General features: G+C 38.5%; 2 protein-coding genes across 2 annotated transcripts in view; both read left to right on the forward strand.

The window, feature by feature from the left end:
- Positions 1 to 140: 140 nt before the first annotated feature.
- top1b (DNA topoisomerase Ib) lies at positions 141 to 11,425 on the forward strand. The gene is made up of 21 exons (XM_044112062.1): positions 141 to 304; positions 596 to 620; positions 2,160 to 2,256; positions 2,618 to 2,744; positions 3,661 to 3,716; positions 3,856 to 3,963; positions 4,071 to 4,161; positions 4,238 to 4,323; positions 4,431 to 4,546; positions 4,623 to 4,744; positions 4,825 to 4,947; positions 5,029 to 5,216; positions 6,774 to 6,918; positions 7,016 to 7,159; positions 7,237 to 7,422; positions 7,661 to 7,729; positions 7,839 to 7,953; positions 8,043 to 8,170; positions 8,280 to 8,374; positions 8,576 to 8,725; positions 10,320 to 11,425. The coding sequence occupies exons 1-21, from the start codon at positions 272 to 274 to the stop codon at positions 10,420 to 10,422; spliced, it is 2,307 nt and encodes a 768-aa protein (XP_043967997.1). The 5' UTR covers positions 141 to 271; the 3' UTR covers positions 10,423 to 11,425.
- Positions 11,426 to 12,670: 1,245 nt separating this feature from the next.
- Positions 12,671 to 14,296, forward strand: part of plcg1 (phospholipase C, gamma 1) — a 36,753-nt gene continuing 35,127 nt past the window's right edge. Inside the window, exon 1 of the mRNA XM_044111935.1 lies at positions 12,671 to 12,963. The gene's annotated coding sequence lies outside the window, so the exon portion shown is untranslated. The remainder of the gene's footprint in view (positions 12,964 to 14,296) is intronic.

Raw genomic sequence — 14,296 nt, forward strand, 5'->3', positions numbered from 1 at the left:
CCTGATGAAGAGTTTTGGGGGAATTTCAATAATGCCAAGACTGACGCCGACGTGTTTATAACTTAAATGATTGGTGTACAGTAGTAATAAATGCCAGCCTTCATAGATGTTTATAGAAGGAGAGAGTTCTCTGATAGAGTGAGCATGCGCAGTTGACAAACATTGGGACTCCATTCCAGGCTGTCAGTGAGGGTTCCCTGAACCTCGCATCCTGAACTGTCGTCCTCTCAGTAATAACTTTATCTGCTCTCCAAACAAAAACAACTTGACCATGAGTGGGGATCATGGACGCGGAGATTCTCAGGTAGCTCTCGCTTCATAATCGAGGTTTTTTCTCGGTAGTTTTAAATCAAGATTTCCGACCACAACTGACATAATATGAGTAATAACCGTCACGTTATGAAATAAATGTCAATTAACTCTGAAAACTGAAGCAACTATTCGCAGAGAGAGCCCTCCAGATGTCCAGGTTGTTTGTGCTCTTTTTGTTTTGTATTTTGATAACAGGAATGTATTTCTAGGTTGCAGTTGTAACTTGAACTTACCGGCGTTTTTAAAATTGAAATAATAAAAATATTTTCTCCACAATTTTCAGGTCAACTCTGGATTTAAAGGAAGTGGTAGGTCCTTTTCTGACGATTTTCTTTATTCATCCTGACTAGTTTCTAACCGTAGCCGCTGGTACCTGTCTACTGTTAGTTTTTAAAGGACAGAAATGGCGTCCCAGAGACTAAGTCCCTTCTCCTCCACTCTCTTGCGGCTATTGTTCAAAAAGAGGGTCTAAAATGTGCATTTACCACCCTCGGATTTCAAAACTAAAAGAATATTCTGAAAGAGGCTGATCTCTGGTAAATTTTGCATGCCTTGGTGTGACGATATATGGATGCAATTGTGATGAATTTTGGAGCCGAAAGTGATGGAATTGGGGTTGAGGACTTAGTCTCTGCGCCATTTTCTTTTCTGTGTGAAGCATCCAGGGCGCCGCTGAGCGAGCCAGCTGTCCGCCGTGATATGGAGGCGAGAGCGGGGCGCTTATCGCATCTCAGCACCGGCTGCTCTCTGCCTCCATCCCTGTCAGAGAGCCGTTTATCTGCACCGCCAACAGAATATATATATATAGGTTCAGAAACTTTGATCCAAACTAGAGGAATTTGTACACAATTACTCAAAGCATATGCTATTTTAATCTAATTATAAACCCCTTATGTGACACTTTAAAAGTTGAGAGTATCTTATCTCTCTGTTAGGTTACGTTTGTACTGATCTTAGAGAAAAAAGTGGGAACATATTTAACTCCCAACTGGAATTATTTGATGTCAAAATACATGAAGATTCTTCCCTTTGCATAAAAACCTTTATATGTCAGTAATAGTTTATTTGGGGGGGTTTTCAAATTCAACAAAAAGTACTTGCTGGTGCTCAAGCGGTACTTATTTCTTAGTGGTGCTTTTTCTTAGTGACTAAAAGTGTTTATATCTTTAAGACGTCACATTTTATCACATTATTAACAGTATTAATAATAATTTTTATTTGCAATTGTACAAACTTTACAACAATGTAAAGTGGAAACTGAGATGATAATTTATATTTGTCAAATTATGTGATATCTGAAGCAATGGTTGCATTTATTTAAGGTTATTACAGTAAAAGAGACTGAATACAAATGCAGACCACACTCTTCATATTTCAAAAAAAAGACATTACTTTTTTTTCTTTGTTTATTAATGTACATGATTATTAATAAAGACTCTTTGACATCCTCCTTAACTTCAAAGTATAAATTACAAACAAAAGTTACATAGGAATTGTTAGGAATGCAACTAAATGTTGCACAGAGAACTTTGTTGATAACAGTTAACGTTTACTACTGGATTTTAACCTCCGCCGCTAATCAAATATGATCTATTAAAATGACTTTTACAACAAAAATCTTGTGTGAGATTACGCTTCTTTAGTAAAAGAAGAGTTTATTTTAACTTGCTTTGCACATCCGTGTCAGACATATAAATAAATATCCAGGCTCTATGTGAATTATGGCGCCCTGTGAAGTGTTTATACTTCTTGAGATTATCCTTAAAGTTTTTTTTTTTTTTCACCTAAGTAACTTAAAGTTGTCATTTTATGAGTGACTCCAGTTGGATCTTTTCATTGTGTCGCAGACTCTCACAAACATAAAGACAAGCACAAAGAAAAGGAGCACAAACACAAAGATCACAAGAAAGACAAGGAAAGAGAGAAAATAAAGCACAGCAACAGGTACACATTTTTTTCTCTCTATTAAGTTAAGAACAGAACATGAATCTATTTTTCATTTGCCTCCTGATTATTTCTGTATAGCTTGCTTTAAAATGTTATGTAAGGACTATGCTCACAAATATTACTGGGATTACTGTTAAGAAAACTCTGAAATATTAAATCAGTAAAGTGGACGTAAGCCAGCCACATTAATGACACCTGCAGAACATGTGTTGTGATTTGTTCTTGGAGAAATAGTGGTGGCCTGAGGTATAACAGCAAAGATGATGAATTTAAGTTGGTGTTAAAGACGTTTATGTCACTGACATGCTCTGTCTGACCTCTTGGATTGGAACTACTCTGTGACCTCTGCGGTTTTCAGCGAACATAAGGAGTACTCTGAGAAAAAACACAAAGACAAAGAGAAGCTGAGGCACAGTGACGGCAGCACAGACAGGCACAGAGAAAAACACAAAGACAAGGACAAAGAGAAGAGGAAAGAGGATAAGGTTTGTTGATTCCTTCTTAGTGTCTGTCACGGTGAGCTGGAAGACTTTTGTGCTTACTCGGTGCTTATGATCTAAGCATTTTAGAGGTCTGGACAAGTATGGTAAAGCAAAAATAGAGCAGGGCTGCATTCAACCACCTGTTTGTTATTCTATCCATTATTTATTGAACCATCTATGTTTTCTTTCTTGCTTTTCTACTTTAATAATTGGCTTGAAAAGTGTTTTCAGACTATTGTTTTAGTTTTACGTAATGATTTCATTTTGTTCTTAAAACAAATGCGTACTTAATTATTTCAGCTTCATTTAAAAATAATTTATTAATTCAAAAGAGAAATTAGGTTTTCAGCTATCACTGGTGAACATCCCCAAATCTTAGAGGTAACATCTCAACATCGAGTCTGTAGGCACAATATTTCACTGCAGAATTTTGTGGATTACATTGTCTCTGTCCCATCTCATATCATCTGGGGAGGAGTATAGTTTGGAGTCAGGGATATGACCCTTCAGCCACGTCTTAGTGAAACATGTAATGTTTCACCATGCTCTGGTTGGGTCCTCAGCAGCTCATCCATCTTATTTCCCTTTTAAGACTTAGGACAAAGAATGTTTAAACTTCCTCTTTCTCTCCCTCCACTTTGCTCCTGCTCCATAATATGTCTTTATCTCTCCAAAAGATACAGTTTTTTTTAACCCTTCTGTTACTGTTATACTTATTGCAGAAATACCAGAGTAAAGGAGTGCTTTATTTACTAGTTAGCTACTTCAACAAGCTGCCACAGTGTGCAGCCCTATTTTAGAATTCCTTGTATTTTCCAGAGATTAGAAAACGCAACAGCTTGACATAATTTACTCAAGCTGATCAAATTATGACCAGCTGTTTAACTTTGACTAAAGGAGTTTTTATTTTTTATTACAGAGTTTACCATCCCATCCTGACAAACCTAAAAAGGAGAAGGAAAATGGATATGTGAGGTTCGCAGTATTGCTTTATTATTATATATGTAATATATAAATGATCAAGTACAATTAGACAGAAGTTTAGCCTACCATCGTATCACTAAATGTATGTGTTTGTTTGCTTGACGTAAATTATATTTAATGTGCGATTCAGAGACAGAAGTCCCGCTGCCATTAAAAGCGAGCCGGAAGATGACAATGGCTTCTATCCGTCTCCCAAACACAATAAGGCCATCAAACGTGAGAAGGATGATGATGAGGAGTATGTATCATTCAAATATATTGAAATTTCTGCAATTAGCAGCAATTAAAAATGTATTTTATGCTATTTTGTAATCAAACCTTTATTAAAGCAGGAGTTGTTTACAGGTTTGAATACAAGCCTAAGAAAGTCAAGGTAGAACACGATAAGAAGGCCAAGAAGAGGAAACATGAGTATGAAGATGACGAGGAGGAGGAGGTATGCCAATTTAACGTGCCTTGTTGAGTTGCATTGACAAAACCTCATATTAAATCATGTAAATTGCGTCTTTTAGGATACCAAGCACAAAAAGAAGACGAAAGACAAGAAAGCAACAGAGGGAAAGAAAGGCAAAAAAGAGGAAGAGGAGAAATGGAAATGGTAAGATAAAGTTCAGCTCAAATTGTTCTTTTCCTCAGAAAATGGCAATCAAAGTACCACTAGACTACTGGGTGGCTGATCTTTTTCTTCCCTGATTGTGTTTTTAGGTGGGAGGAGGAGAGGTACACCGACGGCTCTAAATGGCGCTTTCTTGAACACAAGGGTCCGGTCTTCGCTCCACCTTATGAGCCTTTGCCCAACAAAGTCAAATTCTACTATGATGGTGAGTATCACCTTGAAAATCAGGCTGCAGGTCACAGAGAATTAATTGTTCAAGATTGTAATGTTTTTTTTTTTAGGTAAGCCAATGAAGCTTAGTGCTCCCGCTGAGGAAGTGGCCACCTTCTTTGCCAAGATGTTAGATCACGAGTACACCACTAAAGACATCTTTAGGAAGAACTTCTATAAAGACTGGAGGAAGGTGGGGAGAATCCCCATGCAATATGTATGAGTTCAGAAAAAGAAGCAGACAATACTTCATTGATTTTCCTTGTGTTTTAGGAAATGACATCAGAAGAGAAGTCGATAATCACAGACCTGAACAAGTGTGACTTCAGAGAAATGAGTGAGTACTTCAAAGCCCAATCAGAGGCTCGCAAACAGATGTCCAAGGAGGAGAAACAGGTTGGTGCTCATCTATGTGGATGCTATCAGTCTTTAGAACACGGTGGAACGAGTTAATGTGTTTTCAAAACTGTTTTTCAGAAAATCAAAGAGGAAAATGAGCGGATCCTTCAGGAGTATGGTTTTTGCATCATGGACAACCACAAGGAAAGGATTGGAAACTTTCGCATCGAGCCGCCGGGTTTGTTCCGAGGACGAGGCGACCATCCAAAGATGGGGATGCTGAAACGACGCATTAGACCCGAAGACATCATCATCAACTGTAGCAAGTAAGGATTCAAATGACTTTTTACATATATATGTAGAAATAACAATGCAAATTCAGTCAATGCATATCCTGAGGATATGGCCCTCCTCCTGCCAGTATGTTATGACTCTTGTGTCCTGGTTCAGCAACAGTTTCTTTGATCCTAATGTTGCTGAAACCAGAGAGCTCTACCTGGGGAGCCAAAGAAAAGGAAGAGGCACTTACATGTGTCAAAAAAGACATTAAAAGACAGGCGTTGTTAGCCTGTTGAAGCTTCTTTTTTTTCAGTAATCTTTAGACATTATCTTTATTTAGACATCTATTTTGCTTTTCTTTTTTAACCACATATTTATATTACCTTAACATTTTAAAAGGAGTCCACCAAGGCTCACTTTTAGGCTCAGGTAAGGTTTCTATTTTTAATGACATTTAAAAGATTGTCTTCAACTAAAGTGCGCTTTTATGAAAATAGGACCATATTTTCCTTCATTAACTCCACTCTGTGGGAGGCTAAAACCAAACTACCTAATTGCTGCTGCAGCCATCATTGTAGACCTTAACATTGGTTCTTATTTGCAAAAGTGAATCCTTAGAGACCTTCCTGGGACAGTATTACCCTATGAATGATTGGGTTTTTGGCTGAGCGCATATCAATGTTTTATACAAAATAAATTTCAAAAATTAGTGGACTTTTATTATTGAATAAGGGGTTGTCTTCATTTATTAATTTGAAAAAAAACTTGCGTCAGCCACTTTTTTGTCTATTCTCGACTATGCTACATAAATATTAAAAACAAGGCATTTTCTAATTGTTTAAAATGAAGACACGGTCATCTGTTTGATTTTTGTCTATATTTTGTTTGTAGGTCAATCATATTTTATTTATTTTTAAGCCTAGGAGGTCAGTGAAAATAGTACCTAGTTCTGCAGTACACCACAAGGTGGCCCCGTCAAACCAACCTGAATCCAGTTAGGTGAACTCACATCATGGGAATCTTACAGGTTCAGAGGAGATTGAGTCAGTTTGCAGGAGTTTCTCCTTAGGATTATAACTCACATTTGTTGATCTTCCTCAACTCTGTGTTCACACTCTTCGTTCTTTATCTTTCCCTCTTTCTTACCGTCTTGTTGTGTCAGCTTTTTATAGACTTTAGTTAAATTTATTGTCATGAAACCTTGCCTTGGTGTTTCTTTTTATAATTAATTTGCAGCATTGAGTTACCATCAAAAAGACGGGGGAATTAATATTATTCAGTGCCAAGAATATTATTGTTCTAGTGGCAACAGTATGAGAGCACACACTCAGATACACCACTGGCAGTGTGTCGAAGGTATTCTTCCTGTAAAAGAAAGCCAACAGATTCATAACCCAGAGAGGATGTGTTGATCCTCACATGCGGGTTATAATCTCTACATTACAATATCTTAAATACAGTGTTTATTATGAAAAACACCTCAGTCTTTCTGTGTCGGGTGAGACTTTGTTGTTACTGATGGGTTGGAAAATAGTAGTTTTGATGGAATTAGTCCACCATACACCAACATTCATTCATATTAAACCAGCTGTTTGTTCCCACAGGGACTCCAAGCAACCCAAACCTCCACCAGGGACAAAGTGGAAGGAGGTTCGCCATGACAACAAGGTGACCTGGTTAGTATCCTGGACAGAGAACATCCAGGGCTCCATCAAGTACATCATGTTGAACCCGAGCTCCAGAATCAAGGTGCCTGTTCTTTCTCAAACCTTCCATGCATTCATTAGCCTTTTTTTAAACATTTTTACCTCAGTTAAAGAAAATTTGTGTGTGTGTGTTTGTGCAGGGGGAGAAGGACTGGCAGAAGTATGAGACCGCCAGGCGTTTAAAGAAGTGCGTGGATCGGATTCGTACTCAGTACAGAGACGACTGGAAGTCAAAAGAGATGAGGATCCGGCAGAGGGCCGTTGCACTGTATTTTATTGACAAGGTGAGTAAACCTCCGTAATTGCTGTCTTAAACTAAGTTGAAACAATAAACTTAGCCATTGCGTTTCCCCCTGCGTAGCTGGCTCTGAGGGCAGGGAACGAGAAGGAGGAAGGTGAGACGGCAGACACGGTCGGCTGCTGCTCGCTGAGGGTGGAGCACATCAAGCTGTATCCCAAGTTGGACGAGCAGGAGTATGTGGTGGAGTTTGACTTTTTGGGAAAAGATTCCATCCGCTACTACAATAAGATCCCGGTGGAGAAGCGGGTGAGCTGCAAAATGACAACAAACAACAACACCATAGAATCACAGTAGAGCAATACAGACCCTCAACATGATACTGCTGCTGTGCTTGAATGTTGGTGTGGCAGTCTAATGTTCAGATGTCATTTTCCCCTTTTCATTAGAAATGCTATGGTGCAACAGTGAATGCAATTAAAGAGTCAGGGTTGCAACTTGTACAGTTTTTCTCATCCACATTGATCCTCTGTTTATGTCTCCTCAGGTCTTTAAAAACCTTCAGTTGTTTCTGGAGAACAAGCAGCCAGAGGACGACCTCTTTGACAGATTGAATGTAAGAAAAGCACCAAAATCTGCCTTCAGGATGTGATCGGGGTACATTTAGGTCTGTGGTACTTTTCCTCACCTACACGCTATCTGTCTTTTTTCTGCATTTCCTATAGACTTCCATCCTCAACAAGCACTTACAGGAGCTGATGGATGGACTGACAGCCAAAGTTTTCCGTACCTACAATGCCTCAATCACCCTGCAGCAGCAGCTCAAAGAACTTACCTGCCGTGAGCAGCTTTACTTCCACTCACTCCAACCATCTGTGTTTCTTTGAAACGTTCTCCTTTATCCGTTTCTGTTGTTGTTGGGTTCACAGCTGAGGACAGTATCCCAGCTAAGATCCTGTCATACAACCGAGCTAACAGAGCTGTAGCCATTCTGTGTAACCACCAGAGAGCTCCGCCCAAAACATTTGAGAAGTCCATGCAGAATCTTCAGACCAAGGTAACCATGCCTTAGTAAAAGTTTTTTTAGGAAGCAAAAAAAAAAAACAAGCAAAAAAAGATGCATCATCTATACTAATTTCCTCATCCACGGTGTGCTTGTGATGCAGATTGATGAGAAACAAAAGCAGCTATCTGCAGCCAGGAAGCAGCTGAAGGCCGCCAAGGCCGATCACAAGGCCTCACATGATGAAAAGAGTAGAAAGTAAGAACACCTGAGAGCTGTTAGCTGTCAGCAAAGTGTTTAATCTATCGCTTCCCGAACACTCTCTGTCCATTTTGGGTTAGAAAGAAAATACATTTTTAACCTCCACTGCTGAATGTGCACATGATGTGGGTTTTTATTTCTTCATCAAAATCTCTGGCTTATTTTAACGTCCTTGTTTTTGTATTCTCTCACTCTCAGGACTGTAGAGGTGAAGCGTAAAGCCGTGCAGAGGATAGAGGAGCAACTCATGAAACTCCAGGTGCAAGCCATGGACAGAGAGGAGAACAAGCAGATTGCTCTGGGCACCTCCAAGCTCAACTACCTGGATCCACGCATCTCTGTTGCCTGGTATTTATGCAGTTTCTTTCTTCCGACGCTGGGAATTGTATGGTTGAAAAGCCGGAACGTTAGGGTACAAAACCGACTGATGCACAGGCCAGCCATTTGTTTGTGTGTGGCTGGCCGTGTGGGCCGCACATCTACCTCGGCGACAAAAAGGCAGGAAATGGCCTTGCATTGTAGGAAAAGAAGCAGCAGAGGTAAAAAGCTAGCGGCTGCAGAATGAAAATAAGAGGAAGAAAAAGCGTGTGAGCGCCAGGAACAATGGGGTTTGTTTCTGAAAGCTAGGGAGCGTCCCCAAACAGCTCTCCTTCCTCCATGCGGGAAGTCCATGAGGAACTGTCTGTGGCAGAATGCCTCAGAGAAAGGGGTGAAGAGTGGCCCGCCCTCCCTAAACGATGCTCCACAACTATTTATGGAGAAACTTGTCCTCAGGCACAATGGACGAAGGAATGCTCCCTGCTTTAGTGTAAGGGATGGGGGGGCTCCCAATAACGGGGTGGTGCCTGGAAACCTGGTTTACAGTGTAGGACCCGTGACAGTAAGGGGGAAGAGGTTAGTTGGTTGAACAGTCTGTGTTTCTACAGGATCCTGCCAGTTCACTTCATCCTGCTAAATTACTGTGTTGAGGATTTGTGGAATTTAACAATAGTTTTAATAATAATAAAATTAAAATACAAAAGTTGCACAAGTAATATTTTATTATGAAGTTCTTTTCTGATAGACCAATACAAAGTGGAAATGACACATGTGCCGTGGTCTGGTTGAGTTTGGTTTTGATAGAGTTCTGTTGTGTTGTTGACACCCAGCTCTGTTTTCATGGAGTTCTTTTGTGTTTTGTTTTAGTTCTGGTTATTTGCTTTGTATCAGTTAAATCTTCTTGGATTCATTCATACATATTTACCATAATTCAATTTCCCTCACACGTGCCATTTATGCAGTTGATTAGACTCACCCGGTCCTGTGTCCACTAATCACCCCGCAACCCCACATTTACCAGCTTGCCAGTTTCTCTCACTTCTAATTCCAGTTGCCTGCCTGTCACTATTTTATTCTCATATATTTATTTTTAGTACCGTTACATGTTCTCCTCTTTTCAATAAGTCAACTTCAATATGATACTGCCATCTTTCTGCACATGGGTCCAACTCAGCTTTTGGCAACCTCTTTTTCTTTTCTTTTTTTCTTCTTTTTTTACAATTTAAGAACTTTGAACTGTGGAAGACACCATCTAAAGGCCACGAAAGGCCTTTAAAGGCAACCATTATTTCCTAAGAAATAAGAATACACCTAAAGCTCTTGAATATGATTTGCAGAAATGTTGTTTATCCCATTCCTTCGTCGGCACCATTAACTAGATAATACTATTTCCTCTTCATCAAAACTGACCGAAAAGTTTTAAAGTTCTTAGAGAGAGATCAGATCTTTGATTCAGCTAAAAGAGCTCCAGAAATTTCCACAAATTGTTATAAAAAAAAAGCAGCCACATGGAAATACAATAACTTTTGTCCAGTCTTACTTCAATGAAGGAGAGTTAGAATTAGAAGCATAAACTGCTGCTCATATTTTTGTCCCTAATTGGTTCGTCTTCCCTTCTCTCCAGGTGCAAGAAGTGGAGCATTCCAATCGAGAAGATCTACAACAAGACCCAGAGGGAAAAGTTTGCCTGGGCGATCGACATGGCCGAAAAGGATTATGAATTTTAACTGCACTTAGTATTTTTATTTGAACATTTCTACTCAAGCCTTTGATTGTACAGATGGTATGTCGCCGATGTCAAACGATTCCACTGTGCGATGGCTGTGGGACAAAGCCAGGACGGCACCTAAGCTGTGATCACAGACAGGTTTAGTAATCATGCTGTAAATATCGACCGGTTGTGTACAGGCAAAAATCAACTCTTGAAAGATTTCACCATGTTGCCCCATACGGCATCTCTCCTTAGAAGCATTATGATATTGTGTATGTAGCTGCAGCTCTTTGACCGTATTCCCGCAACCATGATCACGTTAAGTATTAAGTTGTGTCAGATTAAGTGTTCTGAAATGCTAAGCCATCAGATCCATAGAATAATAATTCTGATAGAATAATAAATTATTATGTTTGTCACTAACACAAGGGATTCTGATGGTTTTGACGAATGTTTAGGTGGTGTTTAAATTAAGCTGGACAAAGCGGCGACGGCGAGGAGCTACACTCTAGCACTATGCTAAGACACATTAGCACACAGAATGTCAAGTTTTATCCATGCTGTTTATTTCAGGGATGTACATATTGTCATTGTTTTGTTTTGTTTTGAAGCGTGTGCTGTATGCATCCTCAACAAAAAGCCCTTATTGCTCTATTGCAAATCTTTAGTGAGTGTGTGTTTCCTCAGTCTTACAGTGAACAAGGCCTAACGGTGATTTTGGTTACTTAAAATGTCTGAAGCATCATGTTTTTGTGTGCCAGAGCTCAAAGAGGCTGTTCCCTCTGACGGAGGGGTCTGGGTTTTTGCCAAAAATAATCTCATCATCTATCCTTGTAGGTGTGCTGTTTTTGTAATGCTATAATAGAGCAGGAAATGTCTTTGAGAAATCTTCTAATGTGAATGAATAGCTTTTGTCATGAATATTTCTTGTTATTTGATCACTTACCACACAAGCCCACGCTGATTTGAAAGCTTGTTGTTTAGAGCTTTGTAGTTTTCAGAATAAAACATCAACCTTGTTCTATTTGTCTGCTATCCTAATCTTTTACATATGTGGAATTAAAAACAAGCTGTTTAGAGCTCATCAGATGGATTCAAGCAAATAATCCTCAATATTAATATCACTTTCTTTCATATGAATTTATCTCTGCTGTCTTTTGTTTTCAATGACATGCTGTGGAACAGCTGAATGAAAACAATAAACAGTTGCCGGTTCTTACTGTAACCGTAAAGAAAGGTTTTAGGAGAAAGAGACTGAAATAGGCGCTTCTGCTGAGTAAAAGTTACCTGAAGTTTACAGTGAAACTTCAAAAGAGCTTCCGGAAGTAAGGTTATTACTTTCAAAGTAAAAGATTTGCATTCGTAGTCCGTTTCAGTCAGTAATTAATTAAGAAAATCAAACTTACAATGGTTGCCAGAAGTCTATACACTCCAATTATGATAGACTGTTTTAAAAAAATAGGATTGTAAAAATAAAAAAGTATGTCGTCCGTTTCCACACGTGCCTATTTGAAGCACTATTTGATTCAGTTTCAGCGTTCATTCTTTTAGGGTTCACATCTGCTATGAGTTATTATTGCATTGAATGAAAATTTCAGATAAAAATGTCCAAAGAATTGTTTGACACAAAATTAACACGGAGCATATTCAAAGACAACATCAGATAAAGACTGACTTAATTTTTTCAGCATCACTGTGAGTCCAACCATACAGCTAAATCTGGGAGGAAATTTAAAATTTTGTAATGGCCTATCAGCAACTAAAATTGACTAAAAATTTGTTTAAATAACTATGCAATCAGTCATGAGCAAGTACTCTCAACCCACACTTGTTTAACTGCCAAAGTAGATCGTTTTAACCATAGTCACAGAAGTAATTGAAAATGGAATTTAGGTTTGAATATTAATCCCTGTGATCATTTTGCAGTTTTGTTTACCTATTTCAATTGTCCTTGCACAATTAGTTTATTGCTAATATCTGATCAATTTTGTTAATTGCATTCAAGGTGAAACATCAGCTTGTTAAAACAAACGGACGGACATTTTATATATATATATATATATATATATATATATATATATATATATATATATATATATATATATATATATATATATATATATATATATATATATATATATATATATATATATTTATATATATATTTATTTATTTATTTATTTATTTTATTTTGAAAATCTGCAGCGGAAGCTTGCTCTTTGACTCTGCTTGGGATGATGCTGCTGCCAGTGGACTGAGAGGGGGGAAGGGCCTCCGCTGGTTGGATCCGAGAACAGACAAACTTACGTAGTCTTGGCTCGCCGCTGCTTGCCTCTCTCTATGGACGGCTGGAGGGGAGAGGGGGGTATTGCTGGGATTGTAGCTGTTGTCGTCGGCTTCGTGGTGCCTTCAGAGGGCCTGGTGATGATTTAATTCACGGGAAACCCGGGTCCGCGGAGTGGAAAAGGAGCAGGAGAAAGAAGGACGAGGGGAGTCGGGCTAGAGGAGAAAGGAGGAGCAGCCGTTAGAGATGTGCGGTCGGGCCGAGATTGCTGCGGTAGGTAGTTACGGAGCTCTCCAGCTCCTGCTACATGTTGTTCCACCCCCCTCCCCAATCCCCCTTGTTAATTTCTCCCAGGGTGTTAAGAGTAATAAACAATGAGAAAAAGGCAGGGTAGGTGCTGCTACCTGTTTTTGACGGAAAAATCCAGCCATATTCTCCTGTCGGCCCAGGCAAAATGCTAGCAGCCACTGGCCCCATTTCCACGCTGGTAAAATAGTGAAAAGCTCCTTGTTAGACTGCTGTCCCCCTTTGCTGCTTTAACACTGTCGTTTCTTAAACTTGCTGTATTTAGAGGGTGGCTTTGTTTTTCTGCAGGGCACGGGCCTGTTTTTCTATTTATTTATTTATTTATTTATTTATTTATTTATTTATTTATCTTTTACATCATTCTAGATTAAAATAAACCCGACAGCCTCCGGATTAAATTGCAAAAAAAAATGCTTATGTAAAAGTTTTGTAGTGTTATTAGTTTTAAATGTCTAATAATGGGGAAACAGTTTTTGTGGAGGTAATGAGCTGTCATTTGTCTACAGCACTGCTAGTAATTATTAAAGAATTATTCTCCTGTCTGTATGTGAAGTTGTGTAAAAAGTCAGCAGTATATATGAAATGATGACTAAGATGTATGTTTTTCCTTATAAATCTATATTTTTTGTTTCTAATCTACATTCTGATGTGATTCAGATGTAGCCTATACCCTGTACTGACTTATTGAAGGTCTTTGTGCTGAGAAATCTGGAAAAAGGCATAAGAAGTCAAAAATGTGTAATTCATCAAGATATCCATCAAGATCCAGAAATCACAATTTAATTCAGGTTTTCTTTTTTTTCTTTTTAGCCTATGTGTCAAAGTAGTAAGCAGAAATTATGTTTACATTGCTTTAATTCACTGTCTGGAAGGATTTTCTTTAAAAAGTCTGTTTAATGCAAATAGAGGTGTTTTTTTTTTTTTGCTTAATCTTAAGATGTCTATTTTTAGGCTTTGGGTGCTCAACATTTGAGAGCATTTTTGATTTTAAGTACGTATGTAAGCATTTTTACAGGAGTTGCATGCCGAAGAAGACGACTTATTCAATAAGTGTACTAAATGAACATTTAAGTGATCCCTAGAACATGTGTAGGTTTAAAATTGAAGACAATTAAAACTTCATTCATGGGTGATTTGCATTGAAAACTCTTTAGATAATTCAATAAAAGACTCTGCAAAGGGCATTGTATGAATGCCCATATTTTATAGTTAGAACAATTATAAGCACTGTACAATTCTTTTATTCAACCTAAACATCACATTTATCACTGTAGAAAATAACATTTTCACCAGTAACGGC

Source organism: Gambusia affinis, linkage group LG01, assembly GCF_019740435.1.
Source record: "Gambusia affinis linkage group LG01, SWU_Gaff_1.0, whole genome shotgun sequence".
Taxonomy (NCBI): Eukaryota; Metazoa; Chordata; class Actinopteri; order Cyprinodontiformes; family Poeciliidae; genus Gambusia; species Gambusia affinis.

Excerpts from the sequence above, each read along its gene's own strand:
- top1b (XM_044112062.1), top strand. The coding sequence starts at position 272 with ATGAGTGGGGATCATGGACGCGGAGATTCTCAG. Across the intron at positions 305-595 it reads ATGGACGCGGAGATTCTCAG|GTCAACTCTGGATTTAAAGG; the intron begins GTAGCTCTCGCT and ends CACAATTTTCAG. Across the intron at positions 3,964-4,070 it reads GAGAAGGATGATGATGAGGA|GTTTGAATACAAGCCTAAGA; the intron begins GTATGTATCATT and ends AGTTGTTTACAG.